This window comes from Schistocerca americana, chromosome 2 (genome assembly GCF_021461395.2).
Source record: "Schistocerca americana isolate TAMUIC-IGC-003095 chromosome 2, iqSchAmer2.1, whole genome shotgun sequence".
Lineage (NCBI taxonomy): Eukaryota > Metazoa > Arthropoda > Insecta > Orthoptera > Acrididae > Schistocerca > Schistocerca americana.
Window position 1 is genome coordinate 531,153,074 of NC_060120.1, and position 27,529 is coordinate 531,180,602.

The 27,529-nt window shown below is 44.4% G+C and overlaps 1 protein-coding gene across 2 annotated transcripts in view; it reads right to left on the reverse strand.

Moving 5' to 3' along the window:
• LOC124596051 (neuropeptide-like 1) overlaps nucleotides 1-27,529 on the reverse strand; it is a 422,926-nt gene that overhangs the window by 83,504 nt on the left and 311,893 nt on the right. For both annotated transcript variants that reach the window (XM_047135025.1, XM_047135024.1), the window contains exon 2: nucleotides 19,431-19,628. In XM_047135025.1, coding sequence (XP_046990981.1) covers nucleotides 19,431-19,628 — 198 coding nt within the window. The remainder of the gene's footprint in view (nucleotides 1-19,430; nucleotides 19,629-27,529) is intronic.

The following is a 27,529-nucleotide window of genomic DNA, read 5'->3' on the forward strand; positions in this document are numbered from 1 at the left end:
AAAAATTTACAAGTTTTCGTGTTTGCCGATACTGCAAATAGGCCTGTGGCCCACTTCCATCGACCGCCTCGATCGTAAAAAGAAACTCTGGCGTCTGAGAAACGTTTAGGGATAGAATCTTTATTACACCTCATAGCTAGGACTAACAAGCTCCAAGACACAGACAATTTAGGTAAAGATCTTAAAGATCATATCTGCTTGCTTGTTGCCATGGGAAGCGACGCGACTTTGGGGAAATCATCTCCCACCGGGAAAACTTAAAAAAGTCAGTAACTGGCGGTTTCTTTTTTTTCAGAGACGCAGTCTCTTAACTCTTGCGCTGGTTAGCTGTGAGTTCGTGCTGTCGTGTAGAAGGGGAGATTTAGCGCCTCTAAAGCCCTATTATTGGCTCAAGACGGGCTGAAGGCGGTGTCGTTCATGCACTTTGCGGAGAAACTGGAATTGTTCTGATCTGGAGGTGCGTGGCACTCTGGTTCTGTACTTCGGTCTGGAAGCAACTTCTGATCGAAGCTCTGGCATGTGTGGTTGGTATTTGGGACCTGTCCTAAGATTGACTTCACTTGCGAGTAGTTAGAGTGGGGAGCCTGTGGTGAAGCTCTTACTGTACCGACAGTGTGACTTCAAACATTTCGGACCACTCGTTCGCCGAGGGCACACTTATTTGTTTTTGGGTCCCTAATCTCGACGTTTGGCATTCTTGTTCACTCTGTCGTGTAAGTGAGCCAGACTGGTCCTTGGTACGGCCAGCGAACGGGTGTGTCACACACTGAAATCTGCTGTGATTTCAGGGTTCTGATAAAGAGTAAATTGCGATCCGTCTGCCTGAACGATAGCTCGCGAGATGTTTCATTTCTTTCGTGGCCGCGATCGATTGACAGGTGCCGCCTTACACCTCGCATCTGCCGCCCACGTATCGCCAGCTGCAAGTAACATCGCTGCACGGAGCAAACAGGGTAACGTCCTGCTGCTCCGGCCTTGCCTGTTAGTACAAATCCCAACTGCCCCTTGCTCTCAGCTGCACCAATAGAAAATTCTGTAGATTTCAACAGTCAAAATCTTCTCAGCGTCAGATTAACACAGATACCGTTATCCACATTTTAGGGCCAGAGTACCTGACTCACTTTTGCCACCCAGGACCCTTGTCCGTTGTGGTCTTAAACTACCTGTTTGTTGTTCACGATTCTATTATATGTTTAACATATATTCTGTCTGTCTTTGTTTTTGGGAAAATAAATGTTGTCAGTAAACTAAACTTGCATTCTCAATCAAATCATTACCATTATATAGTCACTCCAAGTGTTAACTTTCATTGTGTACGACGCTGCCAGGTTCTCAATCAAACATTTTTTATATAGCCCACAAATGGGTTCACTTTCAATTTGGCGTCCCCTGCGAGGATCTCTTATAACACTAAGTGATCGAAAGTTCCTGGACACCCCAAAAAGTATACCTTTTTCATATTAGGTGCATTGAGCTGCCACCTACTGCCAGGGAATCAGCGACCTCAGTAGTCATTAGACATCGTGAGAGAACAGAATGGACGCTCCGCGGAACTCACGGACTTCGAACGTGGTCCGGTGATTGGACGTCACTTGTGTCATACGTCTGTACGCGAGGTTTATACGCCCCTAAACACCCTTAGGTCCACTGTTTCCGATGTGATAGTGAAGTGGAAATCTGAAGGGACACGTATAGCACAAAAGCATACAGGCCGACCTTATCTGTTGGCTAACAGAGACCGCCGACAATTGAAGAAGGTCGTAATGTGTAATTGGCAGACATCTATCCAGACCACCACTCAGGAATTCCAAACTGCATCAGGATCCACTGCAAGTACTATGACAGTTAGGCGGGAGGTGAGAAAACTTGCATTTCATGGTCGAGTGGCTGCTCATAACCCACACATCACGCCGGTATATGCCAAACGACGCCTCGCTTGGTGTAAGGACCGTGAACATTGGACGATTGAACAGTGGAAAAACTTTGTGTGGAGTGACGAATCATGGTACACAATGTGGCGATCCAAAAAATGGTGCAAACGGCTCTGATCACTGTGGGACTTAACACAGAACTACTTAAACCTAACTAACCTAAGGACATCACACACATCCATGCCCGAGGCAGGATTCGAACCTGCGACCGTAGTGGTCGCGCAGTTCCAGACTGTAGCGCCTAGAACCGCTCGGCCACCCCAGCCGGCTGTGGCGATCCGATGGCAGGGTGTGGGTATGGTGAATACCCGGTGAACGTCACCTACTAGCGTTTGTAGTGCCAGCAGTAATTTTTCGCAGGCGGTGGTGTTATAGTGTGGACGTGTTTTTCATGGATGGGGCTTGCACCCCTTGTTGTTTTGCATGGCACTATCACAGCACAGGCATACATTGATGTTTTAAGCACTTTCTTGCTTCCCACTGTTGAAGAGCAATTCGGGGATGGCGGTTGCATCTTTCAACACAATCGAGCACCTGTTCATAGTGCACGGCCCGTGGGGGAGTGGTTACGCGACAATAACATCCCTGTAATGGACTGGCCTGCATTCTATAGGACACCTTTGGGATGTTTTGGAACGCCGACTTCGTGCCAGGTCTCACCGACCGACATCGATACCTCTCCTCAGTGCAGCACTCCGTGATGAATGGGCTGCCATTCCCCAAGAAACCTTCCAGCACCTTATTGAACGTATGCCTGCGTAGTGGAAGCTGTCATCAAGACTAAGGATGGGCCAACACCATATCGCATTGCAGCATTACCGATGGAGGGCACCAAGAACCTTTAAGTCATTTTCAGGCAGGTGTCCGGATACTTTTGATCGCCTAGTGTATTTTTATAATAATATAATGGGATGGGTCTGTAGCTGGGTTGTTCGCTTATTTGTTTCTCTGGGATTTCTATTTTCTTTATTTTTTGGTTTTTCTTTGGGCGGGGGGTGCCTAACAAAATCTTTCTTGCGTTTTTTTGAATTATACTGAGGGGGAGATGTAAGGGGTACTGCTATCGTTGACGTTATGACGTAACGTTATTGTACTCCCTAATTATCGCTGGGTTCTGGAATTTTTGAAGCTGAGCGCGCCTTTTGACTGGAGACAGCACTGTCTCGCTATATAACGTTAACAATGCCCCTGCGCTACTGGTCACACGCCGGCTTGTCATGTGCGATGAGTAGTTGTCGGGCTTTAACACGGAGCTGTCGCCTGCAGCCGCATCGCGGATAAATAGTGTGAAGAATTTGCTGCAAAATATAATCATGAGCTGGAAGTGATACGTCGGTTCGAAGGACAAAGGTGTTTTGAGTAATTCGTTATTTCGCAGAAAGCCGTGAGGGATTAAGGTTGAAACAGTACCATGTTTGTTAATCAATAACTTTCGTACAGGAACATAATGATAGTAGAACGTGACTGGAAAGGCGTCCGTGATCAGTGATTACCTGTTTAATTCATGTGGAAACGCATACCAATTTTTTTCTCCAGTATGAACATGGAACGATCTTAGCTGCTGACATAACAGTGGATGAGTTTAGACATTGTTAGGAAAGTGTGTTTCATACCTAAAAAACAGCAAGACTGTGTCATTTGATTTGTATTGTAGTTGTTTAAAAGTGGCATTTCCCATTTTTAACGGAAAAACGTTAAATACACTCCTGGAAATGGAAAAAAGAACACATTGACACCGGTGTGTCAGACCCACCATACTTGCTCCGGACACTGCGAGAGGGCTGTACAAGCAATGATCACACGCACGGCACAGCGGACACACCAGGAACCGCGGTGTTGGCCGTCGAATGGCGCTAGCTGCGCAGCATTTGTGCACCGCCGCCGTCAGTGTCAGCCAGTTTGCCGTGGCATACGGAGCTCCATTGCAGTCTTTAACACTGGTAGCATGCCGCGACAGCGTGGACGTGAACCGTATGTGCAGTTGACGGACTTTGAGCGAGGGCGTATAGTGGGCATGCGGGAGGCCGGGTGGACGTACCGCCGAATTGCTCAACACGTGGGGCGTGAGGTCTCCACAGTACATCGATGTTGTCGCCAGTGGTCGGCGGAAGGTGCACGTGCCCGTCGACCTGGGACCGGACCGCAGCGACGCACGGATGCACGCCAAGACCGTAGGATCCTACGCAGTGCCGTAGGGGACCGCACCGCCACTTCCCAGCAAATTAGGGACACTGTTGCTCCTGGGGTATCGGCGAGGACCATTCGCAACCGTCTCCATGAAGCTGGGCTACGGTCCCGCACACCGTTAGGCCGTCTTCCGCTCACGCCCCAACATCGTGCAGCCCGCCTCCAGTGGTGTCGCGACAGGCGTGAATGGAGGGACGAATGGAGACGTGTCGTCTTCAGCGATGAGAGTCGCTTCTGCCTTGGTGCCAATGATGGTCGTATGCGTGTTTGGCGCCGTGCAGGTGAGCGCCACAATCAGGACTGCATACGACCGAGGCACACAGGGCCAACACCCGGCATCATGGTGTGGGGAGCGATCTCCTACACTGGCCGTACACCACTGGTGATCGTCGAGGGGACACTGAATAGTGCACGGTACATCCAAACCGTCATCGAACCCATCGTTCCACCATTCCTAGACCGGCAAGGGAACTTGCTGTTCCAACAGGACAACGCACGTCCGCATGTATCCCGTGCCACCCAACGTGCTCTAGAAGGTGTAAGTCAACTACCCTGGCCAGCAAGATCTCCGGATCTGTCCCCCATTGAGCATGTTTGGGACTGGATGAAGCGTCGTCTCACGCGGACTGCACGTCCAGCACGAACGCTGGTCCAACTGAGGCGCCAGGTGGAAATGGCATGGCAAGCCGTTCTACAGGACTACATCCAGCATCTCTACGATCGTCTCCATGGGAGAATAGCAGCCTGCATTGCTGCGAAAGGTGGATATACACTGTACTAGTGCCGACATTGTGCATGCTCTGTTGCCTGTGTCTATGTGCCTGTGGTTCTGTCAGTGTGATCATGTGATGCATCTGACCCAAGGAATGTGTCAATAAAGTTTCCCCTTCCTGGGACAATAAATTCACGGTGTTCTTATTTCAATTTCCAGGAGTGTATTTGGAAAAAAGAGATAAGTGTTGCTATTAGGCGCATGGGCTGGTTTATTTCGTAACGAAGTGTGTTCCCTATGTAAAGCTCCCATACGGAACTACGGTAGACGTAAAATCAACAAAAATAACCGAAAGAAGAAGTTTTACATGTGTAAGCGACAGTAATTTTACAAACGTGACATTTGAATTGCTTACGACAAGGTCGATGTTATTCGCTGCTAAACTGTGGGGATCACTGTACCATTATTCCTCAGTTGTAAGCACTGAGGAATTCTTACAGAGAAAAGCACTTGATAAGTATCTATAGTCAACGGAAACCTTTGCTACAACGATTAATCACCGCGCAACAAAAAAATGGCTCTGAGTACGGTGGGACTTAACATATGAGGTCATCAGTCCCCTAGAACTTACAACTACTTAAACCTAACTAACCTAAGGACATCACACACATCCATGCCCCAGGTAGGATTCGAACCTGCGACCTTAGCGGTCGCATGGATCCAGACTGCTGCGCCTAGAACCGCTCGGCCACACCGGCCGGCACTGCGCAACACAACCAATAATAAGCGTGAGTGCATGTGTACTAATTCAGCAAAAGCTATAACTCGGCGTTGACTTTTCTTGAAACGTATCTGTCGAGGCGCAAATTAAGACGACGCTCCTGAGAATATAGGAAACGTGTGTCTTCATCTATATACGTTTTAGTCTGCGATATCCTAACAATTTCTTTGAGGAATATGCTGAAATTTTAATTGGGCTCACAGTTTGCTAGAACATTAGAGCCTGTGACAATGTGAAAACTGCGCCGTAAGAAAATCTTTAAGACATTCTACATCGGATCACCCTCGTCCACGACGTCTTTTCTGCACGAAACATGGCTGCAGGAACACAGCACTTGCTGTCAACCTCTCAGAGAAGCAGCTACTCAGAGGCGTAAACAAAACGTGCGTTTCTTCAGAAAAGGAGCATTAGAAGGCCTTCAGCAGGATAGAAAACGCCCCGCCTTCTGTACACACTCAGGAGTGCGCTCTGCGAAGGTGGCACGGGTCCTCAAAGAACATAACGTAAAAGCAGTTTCCTCTCAGCAAAGGAACTGAAAGACGTGCTAGGCAAGGCCAAGGATTCCCCGGAGCCTACACATCTGCATTTACACCGACGAAGTCAAATGGGCTGTGACCACTAGTCCACGTACCAGATCTTTAGACTAGCCGATTCTGTGGCTTTTCGGGCTCGTTAGCTAGAGGTTCCCACTCAGAATGAAGTACCCACTCGCAAACCTGTAATACCGAACGTCGGGTGCACGTGTACAGCGAAGCAATGTTAAAAATATTAGTGCACAGCAGTGAGAGCGTTTTATCATGAAACGACCCGCTGCAGTTGAAAGAAGATTATTGTGCTGAAAGAATACCAGGATGTCTTGAACACATGGAATTTCTACGCAGTGTGACGTAAAAAAAGGAATTATACTAGTATCAGAATTTCGTCGAAATTTTCCTCCAGGCTGACTTAACCAAAATGTTATACTTTCGCACCTACGTTTTTAACAAATGTCGCAGATAACCACAAGTTTACCACGACTGATGTAGTGGATACTAGCTAGTATGTCGTGTCTCTACTTAACATGTCGCTATTACCCACATCCAGTCATCGTACGATCTTGCTTACAAAGCACTCGTGCGACTAAATCCAAAATATATTAAAGGCGCGTGGGAGCCATAAAAATAGGTCTATTTGGTGATTCTGAACGCCTATAAAGAAGAACAGCAGGTACACGTATAGTCACAGTCCGCAACTCGTCGAATAGTGGCTACCGTTGCTGCCACTGTATCACGGGGATCCCGAGTTCGATTCCCGGCCGGGTTCGGGATTTTCTCTGCCTGGGGACTGGGTCTTTGTGTAGTCCTCATCGTTTCATCATAATTATCATTCATGACAGTCACTAGATTGGACTGTGAAAAAATTTGGACTGTGTAAAAATTGGGACTTTGTACGGGCGCTGATGACCGCGCAGTTGAGCGCCCCACAAACCAAACCAAACACACGCATAGTCACAGGTATTTTTGACCTACTTACAAAGTTTCTCGAATCTAGGCACGTAGTACAGCCTCCTGCTTATTGCGACTGACCGCAAAGACAGGTTCAAAATGGTTCAAATGGCTCTGAGCACTATGGGACTCAACTGCTGAGGTCATTAGTCCCCTAGAACTTAGAACTAGTTAAACCTAACTAACCTAAGGACATCACAAACATCCATGCCCGAGGCAGGATTTGAACCTGCGACCGTAGCGGTCTTGCGGTTCCAGACTGCAGCGCCTTTAACCGCATGGCCACTTCGGCCGGCCGCAAAGACAGGAACAGGTTAATTGTGGAACACTCAAGCAGTCATTCTTCTGGGGATATGTATGCGAATGGAACGGGAAGAAGTCCTAATAAGTGGTCAAACTAGTAGCACCCTCTGGCCGGCCGGTGTGGCCGTGCGGTCTAGGCGCTTCAGTCTGGAACCGCGTGACCGCTCCGGTCGCAGGTTCGAATCCTGCCTCGGGCATGGATGTGTGTGATGTCCTTAGGTTAGTTAGGTTTAAGTAGTTCTAAGTTCTAGGGGACTAATGACCACAGATGTTAAGTCCCATAGTGCTCAGAGCCATTTGAACCATTTTAGTAGCACCCTCTGTCACGCACTTCACAGTTGTTTGCAGAGTGCAGATATAGGGGTGGATGCAGAGTTACAACTCACAGCTATATCCACCAGTAGGGGAACTCTCTGACAGAGGTAATTTGTTTTAACAACAACATTTCACACAGTCCCTGGTAAAAGCATGCTTTTGAGCGAGAAGTGTCAGGGGAAAATAATTAGTTGCATCAGAGCATGTGAAAGGCATTGGCTGTTCGTACCGACTCCTTTCATGAATTATGCAAGCTCGCTAAATGCATGTGTTCTGTTTTAGTGCCAAAGTGTCGTAGTTCTGCAAGGCAACATTACTCTGGTTGGCCCCCGCAGAATCTGTGGACAGTCTCGCGTGGTGTATCTTGCCAAATTCAAACGCCATGTAGATCAGATTCTAGTTGAGACATCGTGGTCGGACAAGGATGCACTCATAGCCCAGCTATTGCGTAGTGTGAACGTTCTGGTCCTAGTCTGCGGACGGGCAGTGCGGATCTGCGGTATCAGCATGCTGTTTCTGATATTTCGGTGAGGTCACTACAGGCTTTTGGCTTAATCTGTGCATTTCACGTGCATCATTTTCGCTTCTTGCAGATCATGTTACGTTTGAGTCATGTTTATACAGAATAATTTCTTATGATGCATATTTGTTCAAAACGTAATCAGTTTTCCTTTGTGATGAGTTGGGAAACGATGTGCCTAAGTAAACGTTGTTATCCATTTTGGATTTTCATATCTGTCAACAATGGTGGCAATTAAACTTTCATTCTCTCAAGTAAAGGCAGTAAGAACAGTTTCAATTTAGTTCTGTTCATGTTATGAAGAGACATTATTTGTAATTTTTATGCCCTATTTGGAACCTATAGTAATCTACTATTGGGCTATCTATCTTGTACATCATTTTCGTGCTTTAGATCGTTATTCCAGCGCAATTTAATTTCGTCTTTTCATTACATTACATCAAAAGTTTCCATGCAACCACATGGCTTTATATGCTATATAGACGATGCAGGGTTTTCAGTATGCTGACATATATTTCACCACATGTGATGTGAAAATGGTTACTAAGTCAACTGAAACTAGTCATCACATTTTAATGTTTCATCATGTACGAGATCTCGACGAGTACAAAAAAAATTAAATACTTTTTTTAGTTTTAAGAAATGTATATCTTGCACTAGTGCTGTGTTTCCTATGATGCCCTGTTTTACTCTTTCGTTTCTCTAAGATAACCACTTGTGTCACATGGCCACAGATTATCCTACTGTTTTTCGTACCTAACAGGTATGTCACCGAACAGGAATTTGCCAGTACACGGTGTCAAAAGCAAGGACATCCTGATCAAACTCTCTAAAATGAATTTCTTCATTGATTTCTAGTAGATGAAAGTTCCCATCCTGAGGTGTTAACTTAATAGTATACAATTAGCAAATACATTGTCTTGGACGAATTCTGTCTACTAGGTGTAACTCATTGAACTGTCATGTAATAATACAGCAGCATTCCTGCTCAGAACCTATTAATATGTTAACTCCAGAAACTTTTAAATACAAATCCCCACTGCGCTTGCGAAAACACTGCCGTTGTTGTTAGGTGAATCACAGTATCAGGAACCACGCACGAAAACTGCCTAAAAATCAAGATAAAACTTGCTTTGAAATTGTGATGGACCATTTAGTGAAACTTTTCAAGTCACGTTAGGCTTTCACTTGTTCTCACGACATAAGGAAGAAAGGAAGCGAGGTTAAGGTTTTTTTTTTTTTTTTGGCTCTGAGCACTATGGGACTTAACATCTGAGGTCATCAGTCCCCTAGAACTTAGAACTACTTAAACCCAACTAACCTAAGGACATCACACAAATCCATGCCCGAGGCAGGATTCGAATCTGAGACCAAAGCAGCCGCGCGGTTCTGGACTGAAGCGCCCAGAACCGTTCGGCCACCGCGGCCGGCTGTTAAAGTTTAATGTGCCATCATCGAAGAGGTGATTGGAAGCGGAATACAAGCTGAGATCGCGCTTGTGGTTTTCAAAGGAAGTGTAATGTCACTTTCGAGCGAGCACTTTGCTCCAGAGATGTATCTGTGCTGGGAGCCAGGTCACTGCTCGGAGTATATGCATGCAAAGTACCCATACCTAAATGAAATACAAGGGTTCCGTGCTGTTCTCAACTCACTCATTGGTCATCACGAAGTTATAAAACATGAAATCAATTATGTTCAGGGCTCTTTCTTCCGCGCACTTCTAAATTATCTGTTTTGCGATCACTTCTGACTACTCACGTCTGAGGAGGTGGTACGGTTGTATAGTATTCTAGGTTAAATAAAAATGTTAAAAGAAGTGTTTGTTATCTTGATTAGTACCCCTACCATGATTTATGAAATATTTAATAAATTTTCTGCAAAGATCAGATGCTGAGCACTTACTCAGTGGACTATTTGAGATTTATAATGTGTCGTAAACTGGTATCTTACGTGTCAGTTGCTGAAATTCCGTGATTAATAATTTTTGTTTGATTTAACGACATTAAAATCTGCACTTCCGTAACGAGTCTGATTCACAGATTAACTTTAACATTAACGTCATTTGCATTACTATAAACTTTAATAACAGTTTATTATACCAGAGACGACAAATGGAATAGAAGGTATATTTTCTGTTCGTTGAATGCATAGGTACACTACAGAATCATACTGGCATTTGCCTTAAGCGAAACGGGGAAACCACTCAAAACCTGTATCTGGATGGGTGGGGTGGGTTTTTGAACCGCTGTTTTCCCAAATCGAGTCCCTTATGTAATGTCTGTGTTATGTCGTAATCAATTTTGGCAGCTCAAATCCTCTGTGCTCAATATTACAGGAAGGCATAAGCAGTCACGAGCAGCAGCAGTTGCTATACAAACGTTTAAAGGCTCTTTGAACGAAATACTCACGTTGTGTCATGATAGCAAACAGTAAAACGTAATTTAGTATCTCAGAAAGGGCAGCATTCCTCATTGCATTCACGGTTTGCACGTCAGTAATTGTGAACTGGCCAACCCTTCGGTATGTGTGGCAGGACACGGATCAGCAGCTGCGCAGTTTGAGCACGCGGCCGCGCGGAATGCGACCGACCGGAAGACGTGCGATGGCTACCGGCGATATATGGTAGCCATTTTACGTGGGCGTAAAATCTGACGGCCTGAAACGAGCGGTTCCGGAACCCATAGGAGGCGGTTTTGCGACGGCAGTCGCCATCACTCAGCGCAGCCGACGTGCCCTTATGTCGTATCGACGCCGTGTTGGAACGGTGCCGGGATGGGCGTCGACGCCCGCGTCACTTTGCGCTGTTTTGTATTTTACAAGGCGATTACATCAGCTCGTTCATTGTATTTCTTTTCTTTCAACTTTAATTGCAATGCGTTGGCATCATTCTGTCTGATACTGTATGTGCATGATTTAAAGTTTGTATTTGCAGACAAAATGTGCAGGGTGATGCAGAAAGAATACCACAACTTTAAAAATGTGTATTTAATGAAAGAAACATAATATAACCTTCTGTTATACATCATTACAAAGAGTGTTTAAAAAGGTTTTTTCTCACTCAAAAACAAGTTCAGAGATGTTCAATATGGCCCCCTCCAGACACTCGAGCAATATCAACCCGATACTCCAACTCGTTCCACACTCTCTGTAGCATATCAGGCGTAACAGTTTGGATAGCTGCTGTTATTTCTCGTTTCAAATCATCAATGGTGGCTGGGAGAGGTGGCCGAAACACCATATCCTTAACATACCCCCATAAGAAAAAATCGCAGGGGGTAAGATCAGGGCTTCTTGGAGGCCAGTGATGAAGTGCTCTGTCACGGGCTGCCTGGCGGCCGATCTATCGCCTCGGGTAGTTGACGTTCAGGTTTCATAACTAACCTTTTTCGTAGGACTCTCCATACAGTTGATTGTGGAATTTGCAGCTCTCTGCTAGCTCTGCGAGTCGATTTTCCTGGGCTGCGAACAAATGCTTGCTGGATGCGTGCTACATTTTCATCACTCGTTCTCGGCCGTCCAGAACTTTTCCCTTTGCACAAACACCCATTCTCTGTAAACTGTTTATACCAACGTTTAATACACCACCTATCAGGAGGTTTAACACCATACTTCGTTCGAAATGCACGCTGAACAACTGTCGTCGATTCACTTCTGCCGTACTCAATAACACAAAAAGCTTTCTGTTGAGCGGTCGCCATCTTAGCATCAACTGACGCTGACGCCTAGTCAACAGCGCCTCAAGCGAACAAATGTACAACAAAATGAAACTTTATAGCTCCCTTAATTCGCCGACAGATAGTGCTTAGCTCTGCCTTTTGTCGTTGCAGAGTTTTAAATTCCTAAAGATGTGGTATTCTTTTTGAATCACCCTGTATGTTTCCTAATTCTCTGTGCACCACTGGTTTTCGCGGTGCCATGGAGGAAATATGAGAAGTTAAGAGAAATATTTGCTAGTTCGTGAACAAAATACACGAAGGAATTTTAAAAATGATGCTGCACAATATGGCACGTCTAGTAACTTTTATCGAATGCTCCACTACACTTCGAGGTGACACAGATAAGCTACGCGATACTATTTTTCTAAATAGTCACCAAGTGTCTATAAAGAGCGGTCGGTACGCTGTAAAAATTGTTGAATTCCTCGACAGTAGAAATCCGCTCCTTGGTCAAGGAGCCATTCGAGAACCGTTGTGTTAACTTCATCGTTGGTTGTTGTACTCCTGCCCACAGTTCTAACGTGTGAGCTTGAATTGGGATTAAGACGCGCCCCTTTAAGAAACAAACAATTTCAGCACGTTAATGGATTTCGATAGATTATAATTACTTTCTTTGCCTCATAACTTCGAAGCTTTTTAAAACAGATTCACTCGGGACGCAAAACAAACACAGTGAAACACTATCGGCCGCCCGGAGTGGCCGAGCGCTTCTAGGCTCTTCAGTCTGGAACCGCGTGACCGCTACGGTCGCAGGTTCGATTCCTGCCTCGGGCGTGGATGTGTGTCATGTCCTTAGGTTAGTTAGGTTTAAGTAGTTCTAAGTTCTAGGGGACTGATGACCTCCGCTGTTAAGTCCCATAGTGCTCAGTGCCATTTGATCCATTTGAAACACTATCAACCTGAATTAGAAATCAAACTAGCTTGTATACACAGCTGTACGTACTTGTATGCATTACTTAGTAATTCGTTCGAAGGAGCCCAAACGTGGATTGTTTCAAGGATACGGAAGAAAATTCGCCGTGCCCTCTCAAAGGAACCATCCCGGCATTTGCCTGGAGCGATTTAGGGAAATCACGGAAAGCCTAAATCAGTATGGCTGGATGCAGATTTGAACTGTCCACCTCCCAAATGGGAGTTCAATGTCCTAGCAACTGCGCCACCTCGTTCTCTTTGATTCTTAAAGCTACAAGTCACTAAGTAATTATATGACGTTGGCAACTCTTAAAATGTAGATTATATAGCAAACCTCTAAACCATGACGAGTGCAGTCATGAACTTTATATATGATGATGATGATGATGATGACGATTAATAAGTTTAAAGAGACTAAATGCCTATGGTCATCAGCCTCTTATCCAGCCCACAGGGTGGAATCCGTGTAACCTGTGTGCTAGACTGGCAATTGTACTCAGAATCGAATAGTGATCCAGCACACAGCTTTAATTTTCCAGAAAGTTTCACACACTGTATGAGTTGGAATTGTGGTCATCACATTCAGACAAAAGTTTATACATTAACAGCATATTTTGTCATTAGTCACTTCTTGTCTTCTGTAGTACAGCTGGTACTTTAATACAGTTCGCTATGTGTGATTAATAAACAGTTCCCTAAAGTGCTACGCTGAAAAAATAAGACTGTAGTAAAATTAAATCTTTTTTCACTTTGTTAATGTTATTTGGAACGAGGGAAGATACTGTGGTGCTACACACGATCTTACAAAGTAGAATTGAGATAAAAAGGAATACGTAAGCCGTATTTGTCATCCTAGAGAAGGATTTTGACAGAGCGGTCTAGAAATACTGTTTTGAAAACTGAATAAAATTGGAGCAGGGTGGAGAGATATAAGATTGATTCCCCATCTATATAAAAATCAGACTTCAGAGATAGATATAAATGGCACTAAGAAAGAGAGTAGAATAAGAATAGGTATCCGAGAAGGATGTCCTATCTCTCCACGTTTATTAATGCAGAAGTGCAATGTAAATAATGAGAAACAGTGCCAAATGGATCTAAATTAATGGTAAATATACATTTTATTCAAGCTGCTTCTAAAAATGACGTGAAATACATGATAAAAATTTTGTCTGTTGTATTTGAAAACCACAAACTGCGAATAAAACCAAACACGTCAGAAATAGTGATGGGAGATAAATCGAACAGACAAGTAAGGGAAAACGTTAAGATTAGAAATTACTAAGGGAAGTAAATGAATTTTGCTGCTTGGGAAGTACAACAGGTACCAACAGAAGTATACCAGATATTAATGAAAGAATGGCAATGCCTAAACTACCTTTAGAAAGAAGAGTAATTTATTAACAAACAATGTCTTTAGCGCAAAAACAAGAAAAAATTCATGGCTGAAGATATTTGTTTGGAACATTTTAAGTTATTGTTGCAAGGATGGACTCTGGGGAAGCAAGAAAAGAAAAAAAATAGAAGCAGTGGATATGTCGATGAGAAGAACAACAAAAATAAGCGGAACTGAAAGAAAATCTAATGAACAAAAACTAAAGGAAATCAAAGAGAAAAGGACGTTCATTAACATAAGGCAGAGAACAAAAACTGTAGTAACTGAGTACCTAATTCGACATAATGTCGTCAGACTAAATAGCCAGCAAAGAAAAATCCCGGAAAAAAAATCAAGAGCTAGGTCCAAAACGCACATATTAGGAACTATTATTGGTAAGGGTGATCTGTAGTAAGTACAAGCAAGTGATAAAGATGACGGGGACAGAGACCTTGAAAAATGCGGCCCTGGACTTCAATTTACAGTGCGTATGGATGATGAAAGTTATTTAAGTTACTTCTAATATTTATTTGTTACTTATACTCTACTCTATACCACTGCTATGCTAATGTGTTTAACGTTTCTTTTCTAGGTTTTCCTGACTTCGTGAAAACAAGTATACTTGGTCGTTCGTTCACAAGAAATATTACTCGCGGTGGACTTTATAACATTCATGAGTGTGTAAAGGTGCTTCTAACTCTTTGTACGGTGCCCTGAATCGGTTTTTCATTTCCACATTATTTTTGTTTCCTGTACTACGATGTTTTGGCTGTGCAAGAACTCTCAAATAAATGTATGCATAACAGAAAAAAATTAATTAAAATACAAATCACCAGAGTAAAAACGGCACTTATACAATGATTAATCTGTTAACTACATTCTGGGTTACACTTATACAGTGTCATGGGTAGTCCGTGTTTCCTTTTTCGTTATTGTAATTCATGTGCAGGGGATGGGCTGTCGGCGGTACAGCATCCAGCTCTTCAGCCAAGAGCTTTCAAAAAATATAACAGAGACGAAAAGCAATGTTACTAGTAGACGGAAAACGTACAATGGTTTCTAAAAGGATAAAAAGATTGAATTTTTTTTTTGTTTGCAAGAAAGAGTAAGACTCTTTTTAGGCTAAAGCCAAAAGACTAAAAGTCAAAAAACACAAAATATATACATTTAAAAGTAAATCACAGAAATGTGACATTCCCTTAAAAAGCAGCACTGCACTTTCACTTGACAGCTGAAGGATCTGCACTGGGAGAGAAGGATTGTGGGTAGAAAACATATGGGGGTCTGTACGGGTACAAAATATATGAGCTGTCTTTAAGATAGGAAAACTATGGATATGAAGTGTTGGCGCGGTTGTGGGAAGAGTCTACTGGGTGGGGAGGGCCGTGGGATCAAGAGCAGATGGAATGGGGAGAGGCGGCTAGTTGGTAGAGCATAGGGAGGGGGCATCCCTGATGTGGAATACGGTAGCTGGAAACATTATAGCAGGTAGGACGGATAGATATCGGGTCGGATCTCATTGTATGAGAGAGAGGAGTCGGTTGAACTTGCTGTGGCTTAGGATGTGGAGTGTGCGGAGGCACAAGGACGCTGGGATGTGTTTATAAAGTCGCGGCAGCAGACCGAAATTGTTGATCAAATAGGAGACAATTGGTTTACTGGAATCCAATTTGCGGATAGTGTAGGATGTGTAGAGGTGTTCGACGAGGGCGAGGAGGGGTGAGAATATTAGGAGATGGTACAGGGTTCTCATGAGGGAAAAGAGGCGGAGTGCATGACGTATAAGGATTTGGAGGGACTTAGTAGAAAATGGGTGGGGCAGATGCCGATGCTACGCTACATAGGCGAGGATAGTCGGATCAAGGTTTTGGAGATGTAGAGGATAGAGAAACGCTCTAACCTCCAAGTTCGGATAGTTTTTTGGTCGTTTTGCGGGCTTTCTGTTAGATGGTTAGTAGATGAGGTTTCCATCTTGATGGCCAAAAGCTTTAATTGTGACAGTCTTTTTGTTGTGCCTGTCTACCACTCAGCATCTCCGCTATATGGCGAGTAGCAACTTTCCTTCTCATAATATTTTTACATTCCATCCTGGGTTTTCCATTGTTCAGTACTAAAGGCGCATGCTTACAACGACCTGGACACCTTACTTGAATATAATGAATCTATATGTGCTCCTTCATTGTGGTGTCACCGCCAGACACCGCACTTGCTAGGTGGTAGCCTTTAAATCGGCCGCGGTCCGTTAGTATACGTCGGACCCGCGTGTCGCCACTATCAGTGATTGCAGACCGAGCGCCGCCACACGGCAGGTCTAGAGAGACTTCCTAGCACTCGCCTCAGTTGTACAACCGACTTTGCTAACGATGGTTCACTGACAAAATACGCTGTCATTTGCCGAGACGATAGTTAGCATAGCATTCAGCTACGTCATTTGCTACGACCTAGCAAGGCGCCAGTACCAGTTACTATTGATACTGTAATAATGTACCGTCAAGACCGACGTTCACCATTAATGGATTAAAGTTAAGTATTCCACCAGCTACGTCCGTTTTTTCTAAATTCTAATTTCCTTGTCCTGTTCCAGACCTCTCGCCAGCCTGCGTGAGCTAAAACGCGTGCCTTTCGGCTTCCTCTAGTAAAACGGTGTTGGCTCTCCTGCCAACCCACAACATTCATAATAGCAAATAGCTTGGCTGTGTGCTACTGCCTGTAGTTAACAACTATCATGGCTACCGCTCTCATGTCCTGTAATGTGATAAGCCATTTTATTATATGACGTTTTCAGCTATTGCCTACTTATTTTTATCTGTACTTACACAGTGTTTAATTTTTATTTTACTTTATTGTACCATGTGGTTATAATTAACTATTAATAAATTATTTACAGAGGTCAAGTGTGGGCTATAATTATCGTATGGCAGCGAGACTTGGTAGACATTCTAACGCATTAATGCGGAACCGATTTGCGCTGAAAAAAAAAATAGTTCCATTGTAGGGAATCACGAGTAAATCTGGCGCGGTGAATGCAAGAAAGATGTGTAGAAATGTTTCCATATGTGATGGATTAGGGATGGGACATGGGCAGAAAAGGCCAAACGAGTGAGAAATGCATGATGTTGGTTTTATTAATAACAGCCGCTTACACAATTTGTTAAGAATGAGAACGGGAGACGTCGACGAGATACTGCATCCGGAAACGACGTCATCAACGATGGCTCATAACAGTTCTGGTGGAATCTGAGCAACGAGTTCCTGCACACTGGCCTTCAGATCAGGTAGAGACCGAATGTGTCCCTGGTAAAGGCGTTCCTTTAGAAATCCCAGGGCCAAAAGTCACACAGATTGGGATCAATCAGGAGATCTTGCAGGCCACGTATCTGGAAAACCTCTGGAGACGACACGTTCGTGGAAGGTTGCATTAAGCACATCTTTCACTGAGCGAAAGACTTAAGATGTTACTCAATCTTGCATGATAGTAGTGGTTTCCACACAGCTGAGTTATTCCAAAGCAGGAATCACATGCTGTACAAGGCCGTCTCGATAACGTGCAGACGTTACGGTACACCTGACAGGCCCTCGGGATGTATTCTCTTCGAAGAAGAACGGATGTCGGAATAAAGGTACTTGTGAGTCCTCACCAGAGTCACGTAAGGCGAATGCAGTGGCTCTTCGTGCACTACACGCGGTTTAAGAGTACCCCTAATTTGGCAGTTCCATGTATTCAATGTACCCTATAGTGTAAAATGTGCCTCGCTGATCCGTAGAATATTGGCACGTTACTGCGGATCAAGAGGTTTCAGTTGTCGCACGGCCTGGATCGTGTACGAACACCAGCGTAAAATAGGCCGCAAAACTTTCCGCAATGTTGACCATGGGATGGACAGTTCTCGTGACACAGCGCGAGCGCCAGCACTAGCCGGGCCACGTGCTGTTTGGTTCCTGCCGTTCACATAAAATAGTTTCAGTATCAGTGCACGGTCCCTCTTTTCGACAGCAGTACTGTTCTCTCACGTTATGGCTTGTCAAATGACAGCATGACAGCGTGGATGTCATTACCGTCATACAAACAATATACAGCGCCAGATTTTCACCTGGAGGCCACAACTGAATCTTTTTTTTTCATCACATCCACCATGTTTCGTTGCCATACGATAATTACAGCCCACACTGGACCTCTGTGAGTGAATGCTCTTTAATTAATTACCCTGTATATAATGCTAACCACGAGCAGCCCACGAATTTATATGTGTTGTTGTTGTTGTTGTTGTGGTCTTCAGTCCTGAGACTGGTTTGATGCAGCTCTCTATGCTAATCTATCCTGTGCAAGGTTCTTCATCTCCCAGTACCTACTGCAAGCTACATCCTACTGAATCTGTTTAGTGTAATCGTCTCTTGGTCTCCCTCTACGATTTTTACCCTCCACGCTGCACTCCAACACTAAACTGGTGATCCCTTGATGCCTCAGAACATGTCCTACCATCCGATTCCTTCTTCTAGTCAAGTTGTGCCACAAATTTCTCTTCTCCCCAATTCTATTCAGTACCTCCTCATTAGTTATGTGATCTACCCATCTAATCTTCAGCATTCTTCTGTAGCACCACATTTCGATAGCTTCTATTCTCTTCTTGTCTAAACTATTTATCGTCCACGTTTCACTTCCATACATAGCTACACTCCATACAAATACTTTCAGAAACGACTTCCTGACACTTAAATCTATACTCGATGTTAACAAATTTCTCTTCTTCAGAAACGCTTTCCTTGCCATTGCCAGTCTACATTTTATACCTCTCTACTTCGACCATCATAAGTTATTTTGCTCCCCAAATAGCAAAACTCATCTACTACTTTAAGCGTCTCATTTCCTAATCTAATTCCTGCAGCACCACCCGATTTAATTCGAATTCATTCCAAAAGATACGCTGTTCATGCATTAAAGTTGCAAGTACTGGTTGTAATCTGATTTTATTCTTGTGAGTATAACTAATGACTGCATTGCAATTGGTATTCTACTTCTATTTTTATGTTATGTATGCAGGTGCCTGAGAATGAGTACACGGCCGAAACGTCGTGATACACAAAACAGAAATGCAATGGAAACGGAAAAAAAACAGTCGATAAAGGAGTTTGTCACGGCTGTTGGCCGTGTTGCAGCTGAAATATTTGTGACGTGAGTGGCCGAGTGTGGACTCACCCCTGACTCTGGCTCGTCGTCGTCGGCCTCGAAGTCTGCGGCGGCGCCCCTCTTGCCGTAGCGGTTGGTGTAGCGCTTGTCGCCGCGCTGCTGCTTCTTGCGCCAGCCGCCGTACAGCGGCAGCTCGCCGTTGCGCGCCAGGGCGGCCACGTACCGCTTGCCAGGCACCATCAGGCCATCGCCCGGCTCGGCCACCGCCTGCGCAAGTAAACACACAACAGTCACTAACTATTCAGTCACAATCGCAGTGCCGTTACCAACTTGGACTACCCAGTGGTTACCTTCAGACTAAACGCACACGCTGCAAGCGTTTTTCGTTGTGTTGTAAACACAAGAGGGCCGAAGACGCTCATTTTTTAATTAGTTTCTTCTTACTGGTAAATTAAGTTCCATACCTACAATCACTTCTCCATCTACCCGTAACGAGGGCAATGAACTCTGTTCTAAGGAGCATATACTGTATTCAAACATTATGAATCACATCGAAGGGAACGATCTATTGATACGTAATCAGCATGGTTTCAGAAGACATCGTTCTTGTGCAACGCAGCTAGCTCTTTATTCTCACGAAGTAATGGCCGCTATCGACAGAGGATCTGAAGTTGATTCCGTATTTCTAGATTTCCGGAAAGCTTTTGACACCGTTCCTCACAAGCGACTTCTAAGCAAGCTACGGGCCTATGGGGTATCGTCTCAGTTGTGCGACTGGATTCGTGATTTCCTGTCAGGAAGGTCGCAGTTCGTAGTAATAGACGGCAAATCATCGAGTAAAATTGAAGTGACATCAGGTGTTCGACAGGGAAGCGTCCTAGGACCTCTGCTGTTCCTGATCTGTATAAATGACGTGGGTGACAATCTGAGCAGTTCTCTTAGGTTGTTCGCAGATGTAGCTGTAATTTACCGCCTAGTAAGGTCATCTGAAGACCAGTATCAGTTGCAAAGCGATTTAGAAAAGATTGCTGTATGGTGTGGCAGGTGGCAGTTGACGCTAAATAACGAAAAGTGTGAGGTGATCCACATGAGTTCCAAAAGAAATCCGTTGGAATTCGATTACTCGATAAACAGTACAATTCTCAAGGCTGTCAATTCAACTAAGTAGCTGGGTGTTAAAATTACGAACAACTTCAGTTGGAAAGACCACATAGATAATACTGTGGGGAAGGCGAGCCAAAGGTTGCGTTTCATTGGCACGACGCTTAGAAGATGCAACACGTCCAATAAACAGACAGCTTACACTACACTCGTTCCTCCTCTGTTAGAATATTGCTGCGCGGTGTGGGATCCTTACCAGGTGGGATTGACGGAGGACATCGAAAGGGTGCAAAAAAGGGCAGCTCGTTTTGTATTATCACGTAATAGGGGAGAGAGCGTGGCAGGTATGATACGCGAGTTGGGACTGAAGTCATTAAAGCAAAGACGTTTTTCGTCGCGGCGAGATCTATTTACGAAGTTTCAGTCACCAACTTTCTCTTCCGAATGCGAAAATATTTTGTTGAACCCAACCTACATAGGTCATCAAAATAAAATAAGAGAAATCAGAGCTCGAACAGAAAGGTTTAGGTGTTCGTTTTTCCCGCGCGCTGTTCGGGAATGGAATGGTAGAGAGATAGTATGATTGTGGTTCGATGAACCCTCTGCCAAGCACTTAAATGTGAATTGCAGAGTAATCATGCAGATGTAGATGTAGAAGGAACAAAAAGGTAAGAAGAACAACGAAGGAAAGAACGTATAAGATTGTGGTCCAGGGTGTAGTTTTGTACGGAACAGAACCCTTAGACGTTAGCAAAAGACTGTTTTCCACTGAGATGGATTACTTGAGACTGAGATTGGAAGCATAAGAAATTACATAATCCGACAAAAGAATGGAAATGGATAGGGATGTATGCGACGACATCCAACAAAAACAGCTGTTGTGGTATGGTCATTTGAGTGGGATGAGTGAAGAAAGGATACCAAATGGAATACTACGATGGAAGAACAGGGGTCAAACACGACGCATCATCAATTATTAAAAATGGCAGTCACAATCGCATTATTCATTTTGCCACCAACCGGTTTCAAACCGCCATGGGGTCATCTTCAGGGCAATTTACACCATTTGGTCGCTCGCTGGAGTCGTCACCCTGCCTGTGTACGGTTGGTAGTTGATAGTTACCAACCATGCACAGGCTGCAGAGTGAAAATCTCATTCTGGAAACATCCCCAGGCTGTGGCTAAGCCATGTCTCCGCAATATCCTTTCTTCCAGAAGTGCTGGTTCTGCAAGATTCCCCCCCTCTGGGTCCGGGTGTAAGAATAGGACCGAGGTAGCCCTGCCTGTCGGAAGAGGCGACCAAAAGGAGTCTAACACGTTTCGGCCTTTATGTGATGGTCCCCTGTAGGGCTTGACCTCCATTCTTCAAAATATTTCCAAAGAGCGAGCCAAATGTGGAAGGGCGTCTTACATGGTGCATCGTGTCCATCGTGTCTTGAGATATGTTGCCCGCTTTCTCGTCGTCGCATCACAGTCCCACTCATTCTCCATCTCTTGGGCGACATCTTCCTGGGTGTGTTTTCCACCATGCGCTATGCAGAGTAGCTTTCTACGCCGACGACGACCATGGACTTGTTTGCACCTGATATCCAGCACGGTAGCCAGTTCGTTGTGGTGGGGTAACCATGTACCCTGTTGGTTGTAGCCCCCTGACAACACAGTGGTCGCTCTGCTGATGCCTGCGCTGTTAACACCCCACGTACGCCAAGGAATAGGTGCCTGTCACCCTGGGGCATCGGGACTCCCGGCAATGGCAATCCTGCCTGGTGGCCTTTGCTGCAGCTGGGTAACGCCCATGGGGAGGGCCCCTGGTCGGATTGGGTGGCATCAGGGAGAAAAAGAGAAACGATGCCAAGAATTGCTTATCTGCCTTGCGCTGGCCCAGCCTCTGGAAAGATCGGTAGACTCCTACGGAAACATGACATCCAGTGTATTACATCCCCTCTATCAATAAAGATAAAGTGTCTTTCTAAAGTATATGTAGGTGTCCGAAAGACGTGTTTATACCTCATACCATTGAAATGTGGCATGTCTTATGTTGTTGTTGTTGTGGTCTTCAGTCCTGAGACTGGTTTGATGCAGCTCTCCATGCTACTCTGTCCTGTGCAAGCTGCTTCATCTCCCAGTACCTACTGCAACGTACATCCATCTGAATCTGCTTAGTGTATTCATCTCTTGGTCTCCCCCTACGATTTTTACCTTCCACACTGCCCTCCAATACTAAATTGGTGATCCCTTGATGCCTCAGAACATGTCCTACCAACCGATCCCTTCTTCTGGTCAAGTTGTGCCACAAACTTCTCTTCTCCCCAATCCTATTCAATACTTCCTCATTAGTTATGTGATCTACCCATCTAATCTTCAGCATTCTTCTGTAGCACCACATTTCGAAAGCTTCTATTCTCTTCTTGTCCAAACTATTTACCGTCCATGTTTCACTTCCATACATGGCTACACTCCATACAAATACTTTCAGAAATGACTTCTTGACACTTTAATCTATACTCGATGTCAACAAATTTCTCTTCTTCAGAAACGCTTTCCTTGCCATTGCCAGTCTACATTTTACATGTCTTATGGATGACAGATTATTAGAATGGTCGAAAACAGGTACAGGGAATGTCAGGGGCCACACGCGACTAAAACAAAAAGTAAAACTGTTGCCAAGCACCGCCTCGAGTGTAATCGTGAAGTGAAATACAACAGCAGTATCGTAATGTAAAGCATAAGTTCCTGGGGCAGTTCAATTAAGGAGTCTACTCATACAGATACCTCGGGAAACCTAGTACATTGGGACAGAGGTCTCAATTTAAAGAAGGCTATGAATTCTGTACTCAATTTATTAAAATCTCATAGTCCACATGATCCACCAGAACAGCAAAATCCTGACAGAATGCGATTTTCATGAAATAAGATTGTGGGCACTGCAAAACAAATGAGCAACGAGAAGCATAGCGGACGCTGGGCGTCGAACTCGGCTACAAATAGCTGCGCGACCTCAGCAAAGCATCAGAGTCAGGTTGGAGTACATGCAGCGAGTGCGCAGCACCCGAAGACGATTTGGTCAGCCATCGAAATATTGTGCATAAAAATATAACCGCACCCGGAAGCGGAGGACTAATGAATCACATCAAGAAAGAGATCAGGGTTTCATCCATCCCCAGCAACTGTAATTGTAGGTATGTAACCAAATAATAAGCACCCAGTTGCATGAAAGAAATTTAATTTCTTTACCGGTTTCGGGAATGTAATGCGTTTCTTAAGAAGGTTATGCCTATCGCATTTTTTGCGAGAGTGAACAGTATGAGGCATACAGCAAAATGCCGAGGTCTCCATCCGCAACTCCCTCCTCCCACGATGCGACAGCACCCTGTCCCTGTTGACAGGCTGCTGCCTTGTTTTTTGCAACTGGTTGCTTATTATTTCGTTACACACTGTGACGGTACGTCACATAAATGGACATTTGGAGAAAGGGAAAGGAAATTTTTGTTATGAGACGTGTGAATTATAAACTATTTCAAGACTGTGTACGTGTGCGCGATGTATAACAAATAGTAAAGAACGTAAGTTATTATTATCAAAACACAAATATCGATGTAATTAACAAAACACAGTTTTTTGGTATAATCTTTGTGTAACATAGGCCATGAAGATCAGAGACAATGCTTTGAACGAATTAGCTCTCCTGTTTTTGTTTCGTCTAGCGGTAGGCCGCCATTATAGTGCTGTCTGATAATTAACGTAAGTTTTATCTGTATTTTTGAAAAATGTAATAGAAATTATTAGAAAGTGTGTATTATTGACTTAGTTGTCGCTCTCATGATCGCAACCATTAATTATAATTAACAAAGTTTTTACAGAAATTCGTAGTGCAGGGAGCTCATCTCACCTAGCAGGATTTAGTTGGCCATTATGCTGATGAGTCATGTTAGTAAATGTAAATGCGAGAGACTTTTCAATTTTGATCTTTCATGAATTTCTAAGTTAAAATTAATCTCATTTACTAAAATCCACAGCAATGAATGAGTTCAGTATGTTTCAGTTTGGCTGCCTAACGGGAGATGAGATTCTCTCCAGTTTTGCCATGCAAATAATGAACCAGAAATATTGAAAATCATTACATTCCGCAATATCTCAGTTAATCTTTATGTAGTTTGGTACATAAATAACCAGTAGCTCCTGAGACCCACATTAAAAATTTCAGTTTGCGTAAGAATACGCATATTTCCTTTTCTAAATAGTAGCGCTCACGCAAACGATTTATTAGAAGGCGGTGAGTCGCGCATTGTGTTTAAAAAAATATTATATCGTACGTACTTCGGGGCAGCCGATGTCCGTACGAGTGTTATCGCCGTATAAGTTAATTAAAAGCCTCATGTTAGCCCACAGTATTTAAAGCCACACCAAACCAAAATCATAAAATATATAATTATAAAAATAAAAATATATAATTATACCGCGACAAACTGCATCCAGGCCACACCCACACACATATCTCTGTAATACCGTGATAACACTTTAGAGGTTACTCCTTTGCATTTCACGGTTGTCGCTGTTTGCAGTGATTTGTCGCCAATAGCGTAATAGAACAGCAGCGGAGTTACATTTATTCAGAGCCAACGGCCGGTCCCAGCATCAATCGTCGAGGCTTTGTAGATCTTCCTACATTTCGCTACAATTTTCTAGTTTTGCAACATTCCAAGGGGCAACACCGTCATTCGCGAACACCTCATGGTACTTCCAGCGTTATCCGTTATGTATTATAAACAGTTTTAATACAATATCTAGAAACGCGTCTCGTTGTGCCTCGACTTGTTTCATTGATAAGTTCACGCTATCCCGTCTCATCCAAAGAGACACGAATGCTTACACGCTGGTATCGATGGTGCACTGCCTAGCATAGCTCTGAGGCCAAGGCGTGTTGAGTCGAATGTCCACATGAACCGGAATATCCATACATGTTATTGTCATCCATGGTGATGTTACATTTATAACACCCTGTAGTTCAATAGCAAATCAGTTCCACTCTTTGGTGTCATTATTTTTGATAATGTAAATTAATTTATCTCCTTTGTAAGTTTGACTTGCGATGTTTACTGAGGAGATTCATTCTCCCTCTGCATATTTTGACAAATAGTATTTTTTAATAGAGCAAATTATTAACAGATCTGGTGTCGAAATGGTCGTTTTTAGGGTTTCGTACATCAATTGGTAAAAAGAATCCGTCTGTCTGTCTGTTTGCTAAGACCTTTCTTCTTCGGAACGGCTGCATGTGTCTAGTTGAAGTCTGTCAAATACTAAGGCCTATAGTCCTTGGGGGCGCAAAAAAATTAAGTTTGTAAGTCAATGCTATCAAAAGATACGGCCATTTACGACACGTATTTTGATACTCGCAAACTCACTTATCGAAACCTATGAATGAACTATCTATACAGTGTGTTCAGAAATAGACCGAGAAGCGTTTAGGGGTGTTGCAGGGTATATTGTACTGAGGAATAACTGTTGCGCTGTTTCTGAGTTCATTTGCATTTAGCCAATCAGGCCGTTAAGTGTGCAAAGACGGTGTCGCCAAACGTGTTCTTCGCTTGGTTTCCAAAAAACCGCACAAGAAAACGAAGCAATAATTTTTGAGCAGAGTCACGCCCTATCATCTACGTTATTAGAATAACTGACACTACTTGTATCTGGTGGACCACTTGAATTTTCGCGGGCAACAGCCTGTTTGGCTAACTTTGTATTTTGATTAACTCGGAAATAACGATTATTTCTTTGTACAGCCTACCATGCAACGACCTTACAAGCCTTTCAGACTGTTTCTGACCGCCCTATATACATAAGAGGACTATTCGGATATTAAGGTCCGATAAGTCACGAAATGGAAACGACTGTGAAAATCCGATGAAGCTTTCCACAGACGTATTGCTGCCGATTGCGTCACGTCGCCCGTTTCAGTTCTGAGCACATTGTGAGCACGAGAAGGTGGGTAGCACAATAATATCTCCCGCCAAGTATGGGTGCACGCTGAGGGGTTTCTTGTGATTTCATACAACCCCACGTAACCTGCCTGTCATACGTTTCCTTCTTCATGACAATTCTCGGCCGCACACTGCAGGGGGAATGAAGACAGGAAGTGTTTGATCACCCACCGTACAGCCCGGACTTGCCTCCCTCTGATGTTCGTCTCTGTTCACATGGACCGCTGGCTATGAAGACAACATTTTAGCACAGGCAACGAACTGCAGACCAGCGTAGAGAAGTGGCGGAGAGCACAAGCTGCTGGCTTCTACACTGAAGAGCCAAAGAAACTGGTACACCTGCCTAATATCGTGTAGGACCCCCGCGAGCATGCAGAAACGCCGCAACACGCCGTGGCTTGGACTCGACTAATTTCTGAAGTAATGCTGGAGGGAAGTGACACCATGTATCCTGCAGGGCAGTCCATAAATCCACAAGAGTACGAGGGGCTGGAGATGTCTTCTGAACAGCACGCTGCAAGACATCCCCGATATTGTCAATAATGTTCATGTCTGGCGGGTTTGGTGGCCAGCACAAGGGTTTAAACTTAAAAGAGTGTTCCTGGAGCCACTCTGTAGCAGTTCTGGACGTGTGGGGTGTCGCATTGTCCTGCAGGAATTGGTCAAAACCGTCGGAATGTACAGTGGGCATGAATGGATGCAGGTAATCAGCCAGGATGCTTACGTACGTGTCACCTGTCAGAGTCGTATCTAGACGTATCAGTGGTCCCATATCACTCCAACTGCACACGCCCAACGCCACTACTGAGCGTCCACCAGCTTGAACAGTCCTCTGCCAACATGCGGGGTCCATGGATTCATGCGATTGTCTCCGTGCCCGTACAATTCCATCCGCTCGATACAATTTGAAACGAGACTCGTTCGACCAGGCAACATGTGTCCAGTCATCAACAGTCGAATGTCGGTATTGACGGGCCCAAGCGAGGCGTAAAGCTTTGCATCGTGCAGTCATCTAGGGTACACGAGTGGACCTCCGGTTTCGAAAGCCCATATCGATGAAGTTTCGTTGAATGGTACGTACGCTGACACTTG